The following is a 17,015-nucleotide window of genomic DNA, read 5'->3' on the forward strand; positions in this document are numbered from 1 at the left end:
CCTAGTCACCAGCAGGCTGGACTACGACAACAAGCTCTATGCAGGACTCACCATCCAACTCCGGAAGGGGGTCCAGATGATACAGAACTCAGCCGCCAAACTCATTCTTGACCTCCCCAAACTGACCCACGTACCCCCCCCCCCCCCTACCTCAGAAGCCTCCACTGGCTTCCCACCCTATAAAGATGCCAATTCAAGATGTTGACACATGCGTACAAGGCCCTCCACGACCAAGAACCAGCATACATTAACCACCATCTGAACTTCCACTAACCCTCCAGACACCTGCGCTCTTCCCACCTAGCCCCTGCTCCCACTCCCTACATCCGCCGAAGCAACAGTGGAGGACGCTCCTTCTCCTACCTCGCTGCCAAGTCCTGGAACGACCTCCCCCTGCATCTCTGAACAGCTTCCCTCTTCCTGAATTCAGAAAAGGACTCAAGACCTGGCTCTTAGACTGATCCCAGCAAGAACCCAGCACCTGAACACCCTCGTGGGCGATTAGTCGCGCTCTACATATCCGAGTTGATGATTGTCCTGGTTACTAGTACTTCTGCTATGAGAGCTGAGGAGCTTCAAACACTTTTAGTGAAGACTTCTTGTATGGTGTTTCTCCGAAATAAGATTGTGTTGTGGTTTGGGGCCCCTGATTTCCTTAGGTGTCCCCTGAATTCAGTCAAAAGTTTGCCTTACATATATTTTAGCTCTCCTCATCCTTCTAGGGCTTTCATCATCTTAACCATTAAAGGACAATGAGCTTCTGTGTAGAAAGTTCAGATGGACATATGATTGATCTGTTCCATATGGGTTTCTTCCGTGCTCACAAGACTAGTAAAGACAAGAAGCAGATTATCTTCAGTGTTGTTCTATGCAATCCAACGGCTGTAAGTCCTAACGTGCTATGAAATGTCTTATGATTATCCCTGAGAAAGGATCAGCAGGCAGAACACAGTCTATGAGAAGTAGGTCAGATGCTCTTGAGGGCGTGCCCATTTTTGACAGTTGTCAGACAAGAACATGGTCTTCACTTCAACCGGTCGGTAAGCACATCTGCCTTGACTCCAATGCAAGGGCAGAGGCCTGTTTCTAGCAGGCAGTGTTACAACATTTCCCTTTCTACCTTGGTTCTTATTTTATTCCTCCAACAATCTTGTCTTGAGCTCATCTGTATGAACCTTTCCACATGACAAATCAATATGTTAATGCTTTCAATAACACTTTTTCCTATTTATGGATGAAACACTAATAGGGCTTTTTCTGATTTTCAAGACATTATCTGTCTTTTACGTCATGGCCTCAGCAGCCCACAGACAACATAATTGACAGGGGCGGGGTCGTGGTGGAACTTCTGTGCCACTTCCTATTTTGAGGGTGCAGCAAACGTATGGTTGGTGCTGCAGCAACACCTCCTAGTGTTCGAGGATAGAATTGCTCAAACAATTTCATATTCCTGGAGATGCTTTGAGAGGAGGGTTCTCAGGAAGGATGGAATATACATTAGAAACAGCATTTCAGAAGTTAAGGCATTCTTTTAGTATCTTCATAGTGTCAGAAATATGATGTATTTGTAAAAATTAAGTGGTATTTAAGATCTGTATGGTCAAGATGTTTTAAGGATTATACAATAGCTAAATAAACATTATTATCTTTGTCATTAGTACTATACTATATTTTTACCTGCCTGCCAAGTTACGGTAACCTATACACATGTGCTTTCAACGTTTTATTGGTTTGATTGTATTGCCTGTATTATCATTGTTGTGTCTGTGACTGCTGTTGTCTGTCTTCCCCTGCTGCCTGTACGTGGTCCGTGCCCCTTTTTTTCCCTCTGTTCCCTCACTGTCCCAGTGCTCTCTCTGCCCGGTCTTTCCTTCTGTCCCCCTCGCTGCCCCCGTGCCTCTCTGCCCGTTCTGCCTTCTGTTCTTAACTGCCCCAATATTTCTGTATTCTGTATTTTGCCTCTGTGTCATTCATTTTTTGTGCCCGTCTGCCCTCTGTTCCAGTCGTTTTTGCTTCGTTTTTGTGCCCTTCTGCCCTCTGTTCCACTCGTTTTCCCTTGTTTTTTGTGCCCTTCTGCCCTGTTCCACTCGTTTTTGGTGCCTTTCTGCCCTCTGTTTCACTCGTTTTTGTGCCTTTCTGGCCTCTGTTCCACTCGTTTTTGCTTCGTTTTTTTGTGCCCTTCTGCCCTCTGTTCCGCTCGTTTTTGCTTCGTTTTTTGTGCCCTTCTGCCCTCTGTTCCACTCGTTTTTGGTGCCTTTCTGCCCTCTATTCCACTTGTTTTTCCTTCGTTTTTTGTGCCCGTCTGCCCTCTATGCCACTAGTTTTTCCCTGTTTTTTGTGCCTTTCTGCTCTGTTCCACTCGTTTTTCCTTCGTTTTTTGTGCCCTTGTGCCCTCTGTTCCTCTCGTTTTTGGGGTCTTTCTGCCCTCTGTTCCACTTGTTTTTCAGTCGTTTTTTGTGGCCGTCTGCCCTCTGTGCCACTCGTTTTTCCCTGTTTTTATGCCTTTCTGCCCTCTGTTCCACTCGTTTTTCCTTCGTTTTTTGTGCCCTTCTGCCCTCTGTTCCACTCCTTTTTGGTGCCTTTCTGCCATCTGTTCCACTTGTTATTCCCCCGTTTTTTGTGCCCGTCTGCTCTCTGTGCCACTAGTTTTTACCTGTTGTTTGTGCCTTTCTGCCCTCTGTTCCACTCGTTTTTCCTTCGTTTTTTCTGCCCTTCTGCCCTCTGTTCCACTCGTCTTTTGTGCCCTTGTTCCACTCGTTTTTCCTTCGTTTTTTGTGCCCTTCTGCCCTCTGTTCAACTCGTTTTCCCCTTGTTGTTTGTGCCCTTCTGCCCTCTGTTCCACTCGTTTTCCCTGTTTTTTTGTGCCCTTCTGCCCTTTGTTCCACTCGTTTTTGGTGCCTTTCTGTCCTCTATTCCACTCGTTAGTCCTTCGTTTTTTGTGCCCGTCTGCCCTCTGTGCCACTTGTTTTTCCCTGTTTTTTGAGCCCTTCTGCCCTCTGTTCCACTCGTTTTTCCTTCGCTTTTTGTGCCCTTCTGCCCTCTGTTCCACTCGTTTTTGGTGTCTTTCTGCCCTCTGTTCCATTCATTTTTGCTTCATTTTTTGTGCCCTTCTGCCCTTTGTTCCACTTGTTTTTCGTGCCTTTCTGTCCTCTATTCCACTCGTTAGTCCTTCGTTTTTTGTGGCCGTCTGGCCTCTGTGCCACTCGTTTTTCCCTGTTTTTTGTGCCTTTCTGTCCTCTGTTCCACTCGTTTTTCCTTCGTTTTTTGTGCCCTTTTGCCCTCTGTCCGTTCGTTTTTCCTTCGTTTTTTGTGCCCTTCTGCCCTCTGTTACTCGTTTTTGGTGCCTTTCTGCTCTCTGTTCCACTTGTTTTTCCCTCGTTTTTTGTGCCCGTCTCCGTGCCACTTGTTTTTTCCTGTTTTTTGTGCCATTCTGCCCTCTGTTGCACTCGTTTTTTGTGCCTTTGTGCCCTTGTTCCACTAGTTTTTCCTTCGTTTTTTGTGCCCTTCTGCCCTCTGTTCCACTCGTTTTTTGTGCCTTTGTGCCCTTGTTCCACTAGTTGTTTCTTCGTTTTTTGTGCCCTTCTGCACTCTGTTGCACTTGTTTTTTGTGCCATTCTGCCCTCTGTTACACTGTTTTTCCTTCCTAACCGGCGCTCTCTGACGCCCTGTCAGCCATCCCTCCCACGGGATCCCTAATTCCACTATTGAGCTTACCTGCGGTGAAAGGCACGTCTTCTGGCTGCTTCTGGCGGTGGAAGTCACGTCTCCTGCTGCTCCACGCTGGCACCCGACGATGACGTCTCCAGGAGAGGAGCGTCATCCTCTTCGCCCGGCCCCAACTCAACTTAGCTCCAATCCGAGCGGCTGGTTAGGGTGAGGGCGGGCAAATGGAGCCGGTAAGGCTGAAGGGCCACACAAGCTACTCCCAGGGTCTCCGCGAGCTACCGGTAGCTCGCGATCGACCGGTTGGAGACCCCAGGTTTAGTGTAATAACTACAGTAAATGAAGAGTTTCCATTTATGGATGTTTACAGTTATTTCACAGTATTATAAGTTGATTTAATAGTTAAGTGTTCTAAATGTGCCCACTCACATCTGCACAGAAAGGAGAAAGTTCTAGACTTGCCTTTTTCGCGCGAAAAATATTTTACTGCCTCACTTAACAGTTGCTCTTTATCATCCAGGCTCTGTGCAATTATCCGATAACGACCTTGTGTTTGCCTCCCACTGGATACCGCATGCTAGTGCAGCAAGATATGGCCGGGTAAGAACCTATTGTTAAGACAATGTCTCAGCATGATGTGGGAGCTTAAGGGGTTATTCCTTTCTTTTACCATTGTCTTGAGAGAACGTGTTTGCTGCCTTGTGCTCTTCTTTGATGTGCATAACTTCTGGATATGGAATGTTCCAATGTTGCCCTTTGGGTATATCGAAGGATACATAGACTATGATCATCAGTTGCGAAGAACCTTGTTTTGGGCCTCAGCCGTACATACTTTAACGTATAAAAAGAATGCTAAATCACACAGCTGCCGCAATTAGAACTCCCACAAAAAGCTGCATTTGGCATCTCAACTGGGAGCTTCTGATAAAAAAACAAAGATTTGGGCTAAGCTCAGGTCCTTAGGTCCATATGTCCATGCGGACATATCCAGGGCCATTGCTGAGGAACCTGCTCCTTCCCCTAATAGAAAAATCCCATAACGGACCAGGAGTGCCACCTACACCTGTTAGAATGTCAAGTAAATGGCCATTCTTCTCACTGTAGAGGGCAAAGGGTTTCGCACTATGGTCTGCAGGTCCAGTGGTCTCATAAAGGAAGTAACAGAACAAAAGGAGGATGTGCCTGTAAGATAAAGAGAGTGATCTTAACTTCATATTTTGAAGCATGGGTGGAGGAATGATAAGGCAGAACAGTACAGTGATCGAGGTGACAATCTGAAAGAAACCTGGAAACAAACTCCAGAGATGGATAAAAGACTTGTTCCTCAGGAAGGAAGTAGAGAAAGTGCTCGCAGTATAGAAGAACGTCTAGTTCCAAGCAGATATACCAGCCTTCAAGAAGGGAAGCACTGCTAGCAAAACCGTGAGTGGTACTTCTTCAGGGACTCAAAGGCAGAGACCGCTCAGCCTTCTGTACTAGTAGAAGAGCTCATTATGGAACTAGGGATTTTACCTGGTGTCAGGACGAACTGATGTTTCTCAAGACGTGAATAGCTTCTAGCTCAATACCTTTGATGGTTACTTAAGGTTCGCACAACACTCTAATAGCTTCCACTAAGTCCTGATCAGTAAAGAAAGAAAGTCCCAGGAAGTGAATCAATGTAAGTAATGGGCTCCTCACACACTTCATTAACAAAACCCCTGCATCCAAGACCATCATTCACAGTCTGGAAAACACACCTAGATAGGCATCGCCCACACATTCATACAGAAGTCTCATTCACACATCCCTTACTGACATCACATTTCATCTCATGGACACTTTGACTTTTCTCCGCCCTTTTCTTGCCTTCCCACTTCTCGCAGTCAACTGGGCTTTATCTTCCCAGTCACCCAGGAACAAACGCTTCAAACTCAATCCTGGTTAAAGAAATAGATGGAGATATGTCTGCAGTGGTATGCGGGGTAGTGTGACTGGCCCATATAAGATGTTCAAAAACATGCTTCCGCTAGTAACTAATGGCATTTGCATGTGTTCCATGAACAGTTTCACAGTCAAACCATTAGACTGCAAATGATAGAAGACATAACTTTTAACGGTAATAGCAGCTCTTTCCAAACTATTCAGGTTTTGTCTGAAACAAATTACACCCATTGTCAATTACACCAGACCGCAGGTGTCTTCCTTCCATAAAAACCTTGCTAAGATACTGAATCATTATCTTTGTAGTCCCCTGTCCCACATTGATGACAAGCACCCACTTCAAATGGTAGACTAACAAAGCCAATATGCACTTGGTGCGTTACCTTAAATATAATTTAGACCACAACACCTAGGAATAGTTTATCCTGTGCTTCTGTGGATCTTCCGCTCGCATCAGTGGTGGCTCTGACTGATTTTGTATTCAAACTTCCATCAGAAGCAACATGCTCTTCAAATGTCTACCCTGCCTGGAAAGACATCCCTGCCCACCAGTTGCCTTATCTAACCCTTCTCTTGGGGAGACTGCTTCTTACAAAACGACCATGTAGCATCTCTAAAAATCAAATCCACACTGTAGAACAATCTTGCTTCCCATAAAAAACATACTCCATTTGATACTCTGTTCCTACTCCGTATTGTGATATTAGACTTTCTCCTGAAACAAACACTTATCTTCAGATTACTCTTCCAGCACAAAGTATCTTACATTCAGCAGTGACTCTTTGCATTAGTTTTCACTCAAGACACCCCTGTAACCTAGCCAGTTTACCTCCTTAAGTTCTCTGCCTTCTGCAATGGAAGTCTGAATTAACTATCTGTTCCATGGTGTTATTCAGTTCACCTAGCAACAGTACAATTAAATCCTATTCACTCGCACTGAAAATCCAGTGGGAGATTCCACTCCAGTGTTTGAATATTAGGACCAGAAGCTTATGGACCATCCTAACAGTGAAAGGCAGGCGTCATAGGTAAATTCCCAGTAGAATACAAAGGTGTTCACTTCAAGACAGGAGTAGTTTCAATGTGCCCCTTGAAGAGCCCTAGATACAAATGCTGCAATCGCAGTGTTCTCGTTCACCACTCGCAACAGTTTTCGCCTAAAATGGACTTGCTGGAATCCATAGTGAGAATGGTTTTACGCTTCACACCATGGCCACCAAGATTAGGTACCTGTCAAATACTGTTCTTCTCACTACCAAAGCAAACTGTCCCAAATAATGTGCGTGCCTTTACGTGTGAACTCTCATTAACTCATGAACAATAGTTCACCAGCCCAGGCTTTGGTATTTTGTGAATGGCTTCCACTAGATAATCATTTGTTTTTTTTCTTTTGCCTGAATATATTTGCCCTCAGTTTCATGACCTTCATTGGCACTTCTTGTGTCATACTACACTCTACTATGTCTTCACAGAACATATCTTTGCGCTTAGCTTCTGTAGTCACTCTCATCAAGATGTCCTCTTGACTGCGCATCTCTTTAATTTAATCGCAGCCTTTAAAAAAATATATTTTACGAAGAACAGCAGCTACTGTCGCCAACGAAGGAGTCATGTGCTAATTTGGGAAGTACCTTTGGTTTTAGAAAGGATGTGAGATTTGGAGTGTCTTGGTACATGTGGATTTGGTGATATGCTGAAAATAAGGCCCTGCAGGATATTGCATCATGGATTAACAAATTTGGCAGCACCAAAATAGCAAATTTGTGTCACTAAGTTTGTTGTATGTAAAATGTTCGCTGCGCTTTACTTTAGTCTCAGTCATAACATTTGCATGTTTAAACTAAAACATGAGGGGGGCGTGGCCAAGATGGCGACCGGGATAGACGTCGGCGTGTGAGGCTCCCGACCTAGTCCCCCGTCCTGACCACTCACTAGCCCTTAATCCCCCAGAACAACCCACAGAACGAGAGCGAGTGCTGCCCGGGACTCCCGGAGTCTCCCAGCTGCCGCCGGTAGCCGGTGGAGACCCGAAAGAGGCCCGAGCGGATTCCCGCCCCGGCGGAGTCAAGGCCCGCCATTTGCTAGACAGATCGGGCGGCCGCCGGCGGAGAGTAGCCGTGGTTCCCCGACAGCTGGGGATACAGGACGCCAGGAGACGACAGCCCTGGTGAAGCGGACGGGCGGCGGCGGGGGATCCGACCGCCCGGGGTGCATCCGGTACCGAGGAGGGTGATCGCGAGTGGCCGGGAGCCCACCGGACTGACGCGGAAATCGAGCCCCTGGCTTTGGGGCCTGGTGCCGGGGGCCGTTCACGGGCGGCGGCCCTCGCCCCCGCAGCTTCCAACTGGCCCGGTGTGTGAGGCGGCTGGAGAGGCAACACGAACCACGGCGGAGACTGGTTGCGGCAGGTAGCAGGATTGGCGCGACTTGAGTCCCCGGTCTGTGGGCCTGAAGGTGAGGCCCTGGGGCGCGAGGAGGTAGAAGGCCCCACTGTGCAACGAGAGCAGGTGCCCTGAGGACAGCGGCTGAAGCCCAGAGAGCGCGCCCACAGTTAAGGCGGGAGGAAGTAGTCGGCAGTGAGGAGCGAAGGCGCCGAGCACCGGGCTAGGAGGGACTGAGCCGGGGCCCGGGAGTGAACGGCGGCAAACACACGTAGCAGCCGGGACCGGAGCCGGAGACATTTGAGGTGCCATCCCGAAGAGCAGGGGGAGCGGAGCGGGCAGTGCCCGGAGCCCTGAGGGAGACCACCTGAGGAGGCCCGTGATTGGGACGGCCAGCCCTGGGCCGGGATACCTACGAGAGGGACACAGTGAGCGGTCTGCGCACATCATTGACCCCGGGCCCAAATACAGATGCCCCTGGGGCAAGTCACACGGGCCCTGGTCTCTCTGGGGCGGGGGCCGACCTGAGACTCACCACGGACGGCGCACACCGGCATCATGGCAACAGGGCAGCGCAGGACGGGGCGCACGATAACGGACGTCTTAGGGAAGAGCGCCCTTAAAGGAGACAAAAGCCCTGCACCTTTGGCGGCGCCAAAGACTGGCACGGGACCAGATGACGAGAGTGCCCCATCACCAAATCCTTCCTAGAGACCCTTTTCTATACTCTGCGAGAGGACTTCCAGACATTGAAACAGGATATGGCCGGGGAGTTCAGAGAGCTGCGCAGGGACGTGGATGGCCTGGGAGAGCGGGTGACCGCGGTGGAGGAGGCCGACCTGTCTAGAAGTGAGGTAGTAGAGCAGCTCTAGCAGGAGGTGGTGCGCCTCAAGGAACAGCAGGTAGACCTACAGGCGCACGCGGAGGACCTTGAAAATCGATCCTGAAGAAACAACATAAGTGTCCGAGGCGTACCACTCAAAATGGAGGGGTCAGATGTTACCCTATTCCTGCAGGGCCTATTTAGAGACATTCTGGGGGAAGGAGAAGATTTCGACATACGGATCGACAGGGTACACAGAGTAGGCCCGGCGCGCCGAGCATCTGCTCCCCCCCGGATATTTTGGCGTTCCTTCCAGACTTTCCTTTGAAAGAACGTAAACTGCAGGAGGCCCGTAAGCAGCAACCCCTCCGATACAAAGACCACCCTATGGTACTGTTCCAAGATCTTTCAGCCGTCACTCCTCAGAAGAGGAAAGCTTTTAAGCCAGCCACTACCTTCCTGCGGGGAAAAGGCATTCCCTACTCGTGGGGCCAACCCTTTCACGTAATCTTCAAATGGAACGGGGTCCTGCAACAGCTCCGCTCCCTGCGAGACACATGCACCTTACTGGGAATAACTCCAGACGAGGACTCCGGGATGGACGATCCCTCGGGGCGACCTTCACCCAAATCTTCGCCGCGGACCTCTGAAGATAGTTGGCAACGAGTAGGGCGTCGGAACGGGCCCAAGAGGTCCATGAAACCGACCCTCAACTGATGGCGCAGGAACAGGCAGCAGCCATCCAGGAGGTATCCAGAGACACAGCAACATCCGAATAGCCGAGAGGACTACGCACAATGCCCGGGTGTAGCTCACTCGGCTGAAATGTGTATGAGGGTTCATCTACTTCAGGATCAGCTGGTCAGGTGGGAACGGGGGGCGACAGGATCGCCGTTGCCACACACTCCTCCACGTGAAGACTCTGTGGGCCTGGACTGTGCTCGGACAGGCCCAGGACTATGATGAAGTTGGGGTTCCAGTGGTGTTGGGGTTGAGGGGGGCGGGGGGCAGAGGGTTGGGCAGGGGTTGTTGGGTTTTGGGGGGGGGGGAGGTGGGAGCTGGGAGTAGGGGGGACCCTCATTGTCCATCAATTCTTGATTTTCCTTTTGCCTTCCCACGCCCTGCGCAGAGACAAGTGGACTCTACTACTCACTTATGGCGCCACTTAGACTGAACATCCTCTCTCTTAATGTGAGGGGACTGAATAACCCCATCAAACGCAGGTCGATACTTTCCCTCCTGGAGCACTCCACGGCAGACATATGCCTCCTACAGGAGACACATTTGCTACCGAAAGATCACCACCGGCCTAAATCCCGGGCCTTCCCCTTGCAGTTTTTTTCGTCCGCACCTAAGAAGGTGGCTGGGGTGGCGATTCTAGTGCCCAGGTCCTTTAGAGGTCAAGTTTTGCAGAGGGAGGCAGAGATCAAGGGCAGGTTACTGATACATCGCTTTCTGATAGCTGGGCGGACACTTTTAGTGGGCTCCATTTACACACCTAACGAGGGTCAGGAAAAATTCCTACACACGGCACTAGAGACAACCACAGCCAACACTCAACTCAACACTCAACGCTCCTGGGGGGCGACCTCAATCTGGTGTTCCATAACACAGCGGATCGATCATGCCAACGTTCGGGGCAGTTGGGATCTCTCTCCACAGAAGGCCACGCTCATCTCTCGGACCTTGGCCTGGTCGACCTATGGATGCACCTCCACCCACACTCCATGGCATACACCTACTACGAGGCAGCCCATAAATCATATGCTAGACTTGACTATATCCTTTGCTCCTCACAGCTGGTGGCCCGAGTGCAAGATGTTGATATTCTCCAGATGGCTACTCAGCGGCCTTTTATAAAACGCTCTGCCACCAGGTTGCCCCGCTACTGCGGGATCTCTTTAACACCTTTAGCCAACCCGGTGCCATTCTGGAGGACCTCTTGGAGGCAGCGATAACGGTTATACCCAAGCCTGGCCGTGATCCCACACGCTGTAGTTCCTATAGGCCGATATCCCTCTTAAACCTGGACCACAAGCTCTACACGAGCATTCTCGCGGGTAGGTTGGCACCATATATGCAGCAGCTGGTGGAGCAGGACCGGGCTGGTTTCATCCCTCAACGGCAGACCAGCGATAATACCAAACGAGTCCTCCACCTCATCGAGGCCGGGTCGCGGACGAGGCCAGACTGCATGCTGCTTACCATCGATGCCAAGAAGGCATTCGATAGGGTGCACTGGCCCTATATGGAACTGGTGCTTCAACACTTCGGGCTTGGTGAGACCCTCCGCAATCGCATACTGAACTGCTATCGCAGGCCCAACGCTACGGTACATGTCAATGGACACACCTCCCCGCGCTTTCCAATCGGCAGGGGCACCAGGCAAGGGTGCCCCCTCTCACCTATCCTTTTTGCCTTATATATGGAGCCTCTAGCGCAAAGGGTCAGGCAGCATTCCCTCATCAAGGGCATTCCCTTTTGCGGCGATGTGCATAAAATCAGCCTGTATGCGGACGATATCCTTCTCTCCCTTCAGGAGCCGATGCAGTCGCTCCGAGCACTTCTCATCGAACTCCACGCTTTTGCAATGGCCTTGGGGTTTAAGATTAATGTGGGGAAATCGGAGGCTTTGAACATCTCCCTGTCACCAGAGACCCTCACCGAGGTCCAAGGCGAGTTCGATATGCAATGGTCAGAGACTACTATCCCCTTATCCCCTATCTGGGAGTTCTACTAGCCCCAACCGTCCAGGCCACCGCGGAGGCGAACTACGCCAGGCTCCGTTCACGTCTTAGCGACGAACTCCGGAGGTGGAAACACCATTCGCTCTCCTGGCTGGGGCGAATAGCAGCCACTAAGATGACTCTGCTGCCACAAATCCTCTATGTGTTCCAGACTCTCCCTCTGCGGCCCCCTGCGGGCTGGCTCCAACGGACACAGTCTGACCTGGCGCGCTTCATCTGGAACGGTCGCCGTCCGCGCTTCAAGCATGCAGTTGCGATTCTTCCGCCTGCCCACGGTGGGGTTGGTGTGCCTGACTTGACTTTATATTATCAAGCGACACAACTCCGTACTTTGTGGAGTGGTTCCAGCCGGAATCGGGCAAACATTGGCTCTTTCAAGACCAAGCTGTGGTGGGCAGGCCCCTACAGGGGATTCCATTCCTTCCCAGAGGATATTGTCCCCCCAATCTATATGCATCGCAGATCACAAGCACTGTCCTGGAGGTGTGGGATTGGATGGCGGTCCGGCACGAGCTCACCTCATTTCCCTCCCCGATGACCCCGCTCTTCGATAATCCAGATTTCTCCCCGGGACTAGACTCCAGGGCATTTGTAGCCTGGAGACGTTCGCCCTGCAGGGAAATGAGACATATGTTCGACTTAAACGGCATCCTCTCCTTTCAACGAGTGAAGGAGGATTATGGTATACCAGAGGCTGATCGCCTACCCTATCTGCAGGTCCGACATTGGGCTCTACAGCTGGATGTCAGGCCGGGCGCGCAACGTTTCCTCACCCCGTATAAAAAGTGGCTGCTTACCCGCACCTCTGATAAGAAGCTGATTTCTGACTTGTACCAGCAGCTCCTCCTCACAAAGAATGGGGCGGCATATACCATAGGGCCAGACACTCGGCTTACCACATGGGCCTTACCGAGACCCTGACCAAAGTGGCCACTTATTGGTACCACACACCTGGACGCCTACATCAATGGGATCCCCGGATTAGTGACCACTGCTGGAGGGGATGCGGGGGGCTTGGTACCTTGGAGCACTTACTTTGGAGCTGTGACAGGTTGCAACCCTGCTGGAGTTCGATTCTAGACGACAAAGACTCACATTTAGATACTCCACTCCCTAGATTCCCTGCTTACATTCTGTTGGGACTCCCCAATGCTCTGATGTACCCCTTGAAGTCTAGGAGGGGGAGGCTTCTAGCGATTGCGCTAGGGGCAGCTATGCAAAACATCCTGGCACATTGGAGGACCACACAGCCACCCCCGCATACTGGTTGGCTGCACCGGCTTTGGATGGTTTTGGGGATGGAGAAGCTGTCCTTAGCAAAGGCGGGAAAGGTCGAGGAGTTTGCAGATTTGTGGCGACCATTCCTCACTTTGATCACAGGGGAGTTTAGGGAATTGAGCTGCCCTCGCTACTTGCGATTACTGCGCCTCGCAGACACTCCGATCAAGGAGCCGAAAGCTCCAACGCGCAGGCGCAAGACACAGGATCCTTGACCAGCCTTCTGCCCTCCACTGGTGGCGCAGTGATTCCTGTTTCCCTTTCTTTTGCTTGGTGGACAAGAAGGGGGGGGGGGTTAGGCTCGGACGATTTTTCCCATTTGCAGCGACCCCGCATTCCTGGCGTTGCCAGTAGTCTCTCTGTCGCACACGCTTGATTGGGTAGAACAGGAAGAGACGGACATTATTTCATCTGATGGGGAAATGTGGTCTGTATGTTTTCCTGTTTTGAAATCCAATAAAAGATTTAAACCATAAACTAAAACATGAGCAGATTTTGTTACACATGCCCTTGTGGTAAAATTCAAAAGTCTAGGCCAGGCAGAGCATAACAGTATCCATCTTCCCTCCATGCCCTAGGACGTTTGGTTGGAGAGAAGAATCATGCCTAAATACCTGGCCTTTTACACTCCATACCCACGCCTGGTAATTTATTCATCCTCTTGACCAGCCGCGGCCCGTGCAGATTTTCCCCTTTCATCGTCCATCGACAACCCCCCCACACAGTCCCACCGCCCCACCACTCTTACCTGCACCGGCCGCAGCTGCTCGTGACATCAAGGTAAAGGAGTGCGAGCAGATTAGGCAACAGAGATGTATGGTCTAATGACTAAGATGCAGTTCTTAGCAAGGTGAAACCAGCACCTAAATCCTAACTTCCACTCTTAACCTAATTTAAGAACCTGGGAAAATCACTTTGCCTCACTTATTGATAACTACTACACAAATCAAATTTTGCGGTACATGGTTGTGTCTGTATAAGACAATTCACTAAAATTTGTAGGCCAGAAAAGGGAACCTTTTATTGACCTAAGCTCTGCTTTCGATTGTGTGGACCACAACCAACTTTGGTCCACATTATCCGACCTGGGAATTGACGTAACAATTTTAAATTTCATCAAGGAATTTTATAGGGATGCTGGGGCCAGGGTGCGCTTTGGTAAGCAAGGGAGTGTTCGTCCAAATTTTCCATCAAAAGGGGAGTGAGACAGGGGTGCATTCTCGCACTCCTGTTGTTCACGTAATACATAAACTCTATTGGCGACCACCTGAAGGGTTTCCCCTATGACTACCCTTCATCCCAGGGCCACCCTGTCCCCATACTCCTTTACGCAGAGGATGCGGCCATTATGTCACAACCAGGGTGGGTCTCCAGAGGGCGGTCACAAAATGTAATACTTGTATGAAAGATAAGGGGCTAAAAGTCAACAATACCAAACATATACCATGGCTTGTGGGCATGGTACCAAGAAAGCAGCCTGTCCCATATATCTTGAAGGCAGGAAGATAGAGACCATCGACCACTTTCCTTACCTCGGAATATCCTTTGACAGGAAATGCACTTGGCAAACAGCAGTCAAAGTGAGAAAATTAGCCTTTCTGAGGGCGGTTGGTGCACTCCATAACTTTGCGGCGAAACTCGGGGGAGACCCGTTAAGGAACTAATTACAGTATATCAGGCTAAGGGTATATCCACGGCCACCTATGGCTCGGGTGTCTGGGGTATTGAAAACACAACATCTATTCAATTAATTGAAAATCAATACCTCAGATATCTGCTGGGGGCCCCTAAATCTTCAGCAACTTACCTTACCCATATTGAATTAGGTTTACCTTTTATTTCTGACACCATAAAAATTGCACCCATTCTTTTAAGGCATAAGGGTGGGTTACCCCGGAGACAGCTTTTAATCGCAATTTAATTTCTGACTGTCTTCCCTTGGACGGAGTTATAAATATAAAATGGTTATCCCACGTGCAAGCCCTGATGATTGAGCTGGGCTATCTTAGTTTTTCTCTAGACCACTTAGCATGGAAACGATCACTAGAAAATCATTGAAACAACTTGCCATGAATCATCTAACCAACAAAAGATGGTCCATAAAAAAACTTAAAAACACAGTATTGGTCTTTCAGGAAATTACTATTAATCCAGGGCCTCAATTATATCTTTTAAGTGATCTTACCTGTCACTCAAGAATGTTATTAACACGGTTCAGGTTTGGAAGTTTCTTTCGTATTATCACTTTCCCATCTTGTAACACCTGGTCGAGGGATTTGCCCACCTGCCCCTGTGATGATTTATCCCCTCAATCAAATCTACACTGTGTTTTATTTTGTAAATTTTATGTAGCTCCACGGAGGATTATTTTGAAACCAATCCTTAAAGCATGGGGCCACCGCTCTTGCAGAATGGCCTATGTTAGGTTGCAACAGCTGGAAAATGTTTGTGTGGCTCAGGCTATGTCTAGCTTTTAAAAATTATTGATTAGGCTCAGAAATTCAATGTAAAGCTTTCCATTTTCGCATATTTTTATAGCTCTTAAAGCACTTGTTTTTAACTAACCGGATCTGCCCGCTTTTTTAACATAACATGTTTTCTATTTTTTGTATTTCTGTTATATGCTGTGTTTGTAGTTTCTTTTTAACTTGTATGCTTTTATGAATTCATTACTGAATATCGAATAAAGCTTCTTGAATTTGAATTTGACAATTCACTAAGAATGAGCAATTTGCTAGGGAGGCATCAAACCAAAGAGAATGTACAAGAAGGGAACCAATATACAACATTTGGAATTCAGTTGTGATTGTCTTGCTATATTCATTCTCTTATTTTGCCAGATTTAATTTGTGTATTGAACATTTCATTTTATAGAAGAATAACAGAAGGACAAGTGGGTTTACTATGTTCTCTTGCATCGATGGTACGCTAGAGGTATTGCAGATTTATTTTAGCTGAACATCCTCTAACAGAATTAACTTCCTACTTATGATTGTGAGGATTATCTGTGCTGCAACATGATCAGCCTTAAATAAAAATTAAGTGGAGTTTTAAGAATAAACACGAACATTCTCAGGCAGCATTTGGAGTTTGAGAATCCCATTCCCTAATATGTGATACATTAAAGGGATTGTGCTTAATGTTTTAGAGAACGTTCAAGTGACCTTTGCACTCTGCCAACAAGCTGCAAGTTTTCTTCTGTATTATGATTGACAGTGCTTGTAAAACGTCACTCATTTGGCTTCTCAGCAGATTTCGTTAGAATTACGAGAGACATTCTAAACTTGTGGCCACCGTGGGAGGGTTGAGTGTGGAAGGCAATCGGGGGGGGGAAATCGATCTCAACTCCTTTGTGGCCCCAGCATAGCAAGTATTTTCATGATTTATTTGTTTAAAATACCTGCCCAAATGTTAATGTTCAAATTACATAAAATTACACGCATGCAGAGCCCAGGTCTGTTTGGTGGCTAAAACTACAGGTGCTAACCACTCTGACATTGAATTGCTTTTGTAATCATAAGCCTAACAAGACAGAGAAACTTTTCCTTTAGCCCCTTTGACCCTATGAATTACATGGATGATACCCTTCCTAAGTATAATCTTCTTTGCAGATTCCCTAAACAGACCCAGATCTTCGTAGAATAATTTAACGAAAACTCTCAAAATGCCATATCCTTCAAGATTCGACCTCACCACCATCACTTGTTCAAGGGAATGCCTTGATCTATATTGTCATGTATGTTAAAGTTTCTTGATAAGTTCAACGTATCACCCGGAGTACGGTCTCTTGGCGCTATTGTGGCTCTACAGGTCCTGGGGCTTGAATAATAAAATAAATAAATAAATACATGCATCTATTGAAGATACAAAAAAATCATGTTTTGGGAGATTTGTTAAATTATTTAAAATTAGTGCATGCGCGCAGATGTGGTGGAAGCTGATTCCAGTGCTGGGTGGCTGTGTATGAAAATGAATGCCCCTACACCTGGTAGTGGGGGTGCGCCGAGAATGCAACAGAAGGTTGCCACTGGATTTAAGACTCTGAGTGGGGGCGTCCAACTACACTTAATGCAGGGATTTATGTACCAAACAAATAAGTTTACACAAGGAGTGCTTTTTATTAGGCAGCCAATAAAGAGCCCTGGGAAAGGGTCCTGAGGGTGATCGAGGTAGGAGATGACAAATTAAACAGACCACAGT

General features: G+C 48.4%; 1 protein-coding gene across 3 annotated transcripts in view; it reads left to right on the forward strand.

Annotated features, from left to right (window-relative positions):
• Positions 1–17,015, forward strand: part of ACSM3 (acyl-CoA synthetase medium chain family member 3) — a 599,327-nt gene that overhangs the window by 347,396 nt on the left and 234,916 nt on the right. For all 3 annotated transcript variants that reach the window (XM_086940799.1, XM_086940798.1, XM_086940800.1), the window contains exon 7: positions 4,184–4,263. In XM_086940799.1, coding sequence (XP_086796925.1) covers positions 4,184–4,263 — 80 coding nt within the window. The remainder of the gene's footprint in view (positions 1–4,183; positions 4,264–17,015) is intronic.

Source organism: Lissotriton vulgaris, chromosome 10 (assembly GCF_964263255.1).
Source record: "Lissotriton vulgaris chromosome 10, aLisVul1.2, whole genome shotgun sequence".
Lineage (NCBI taxonomy): Eukaryota > Metazoa > Chordata > Amphibia > Caudata > Salamandridae > Lissotriton > Lissotriton vulgaris.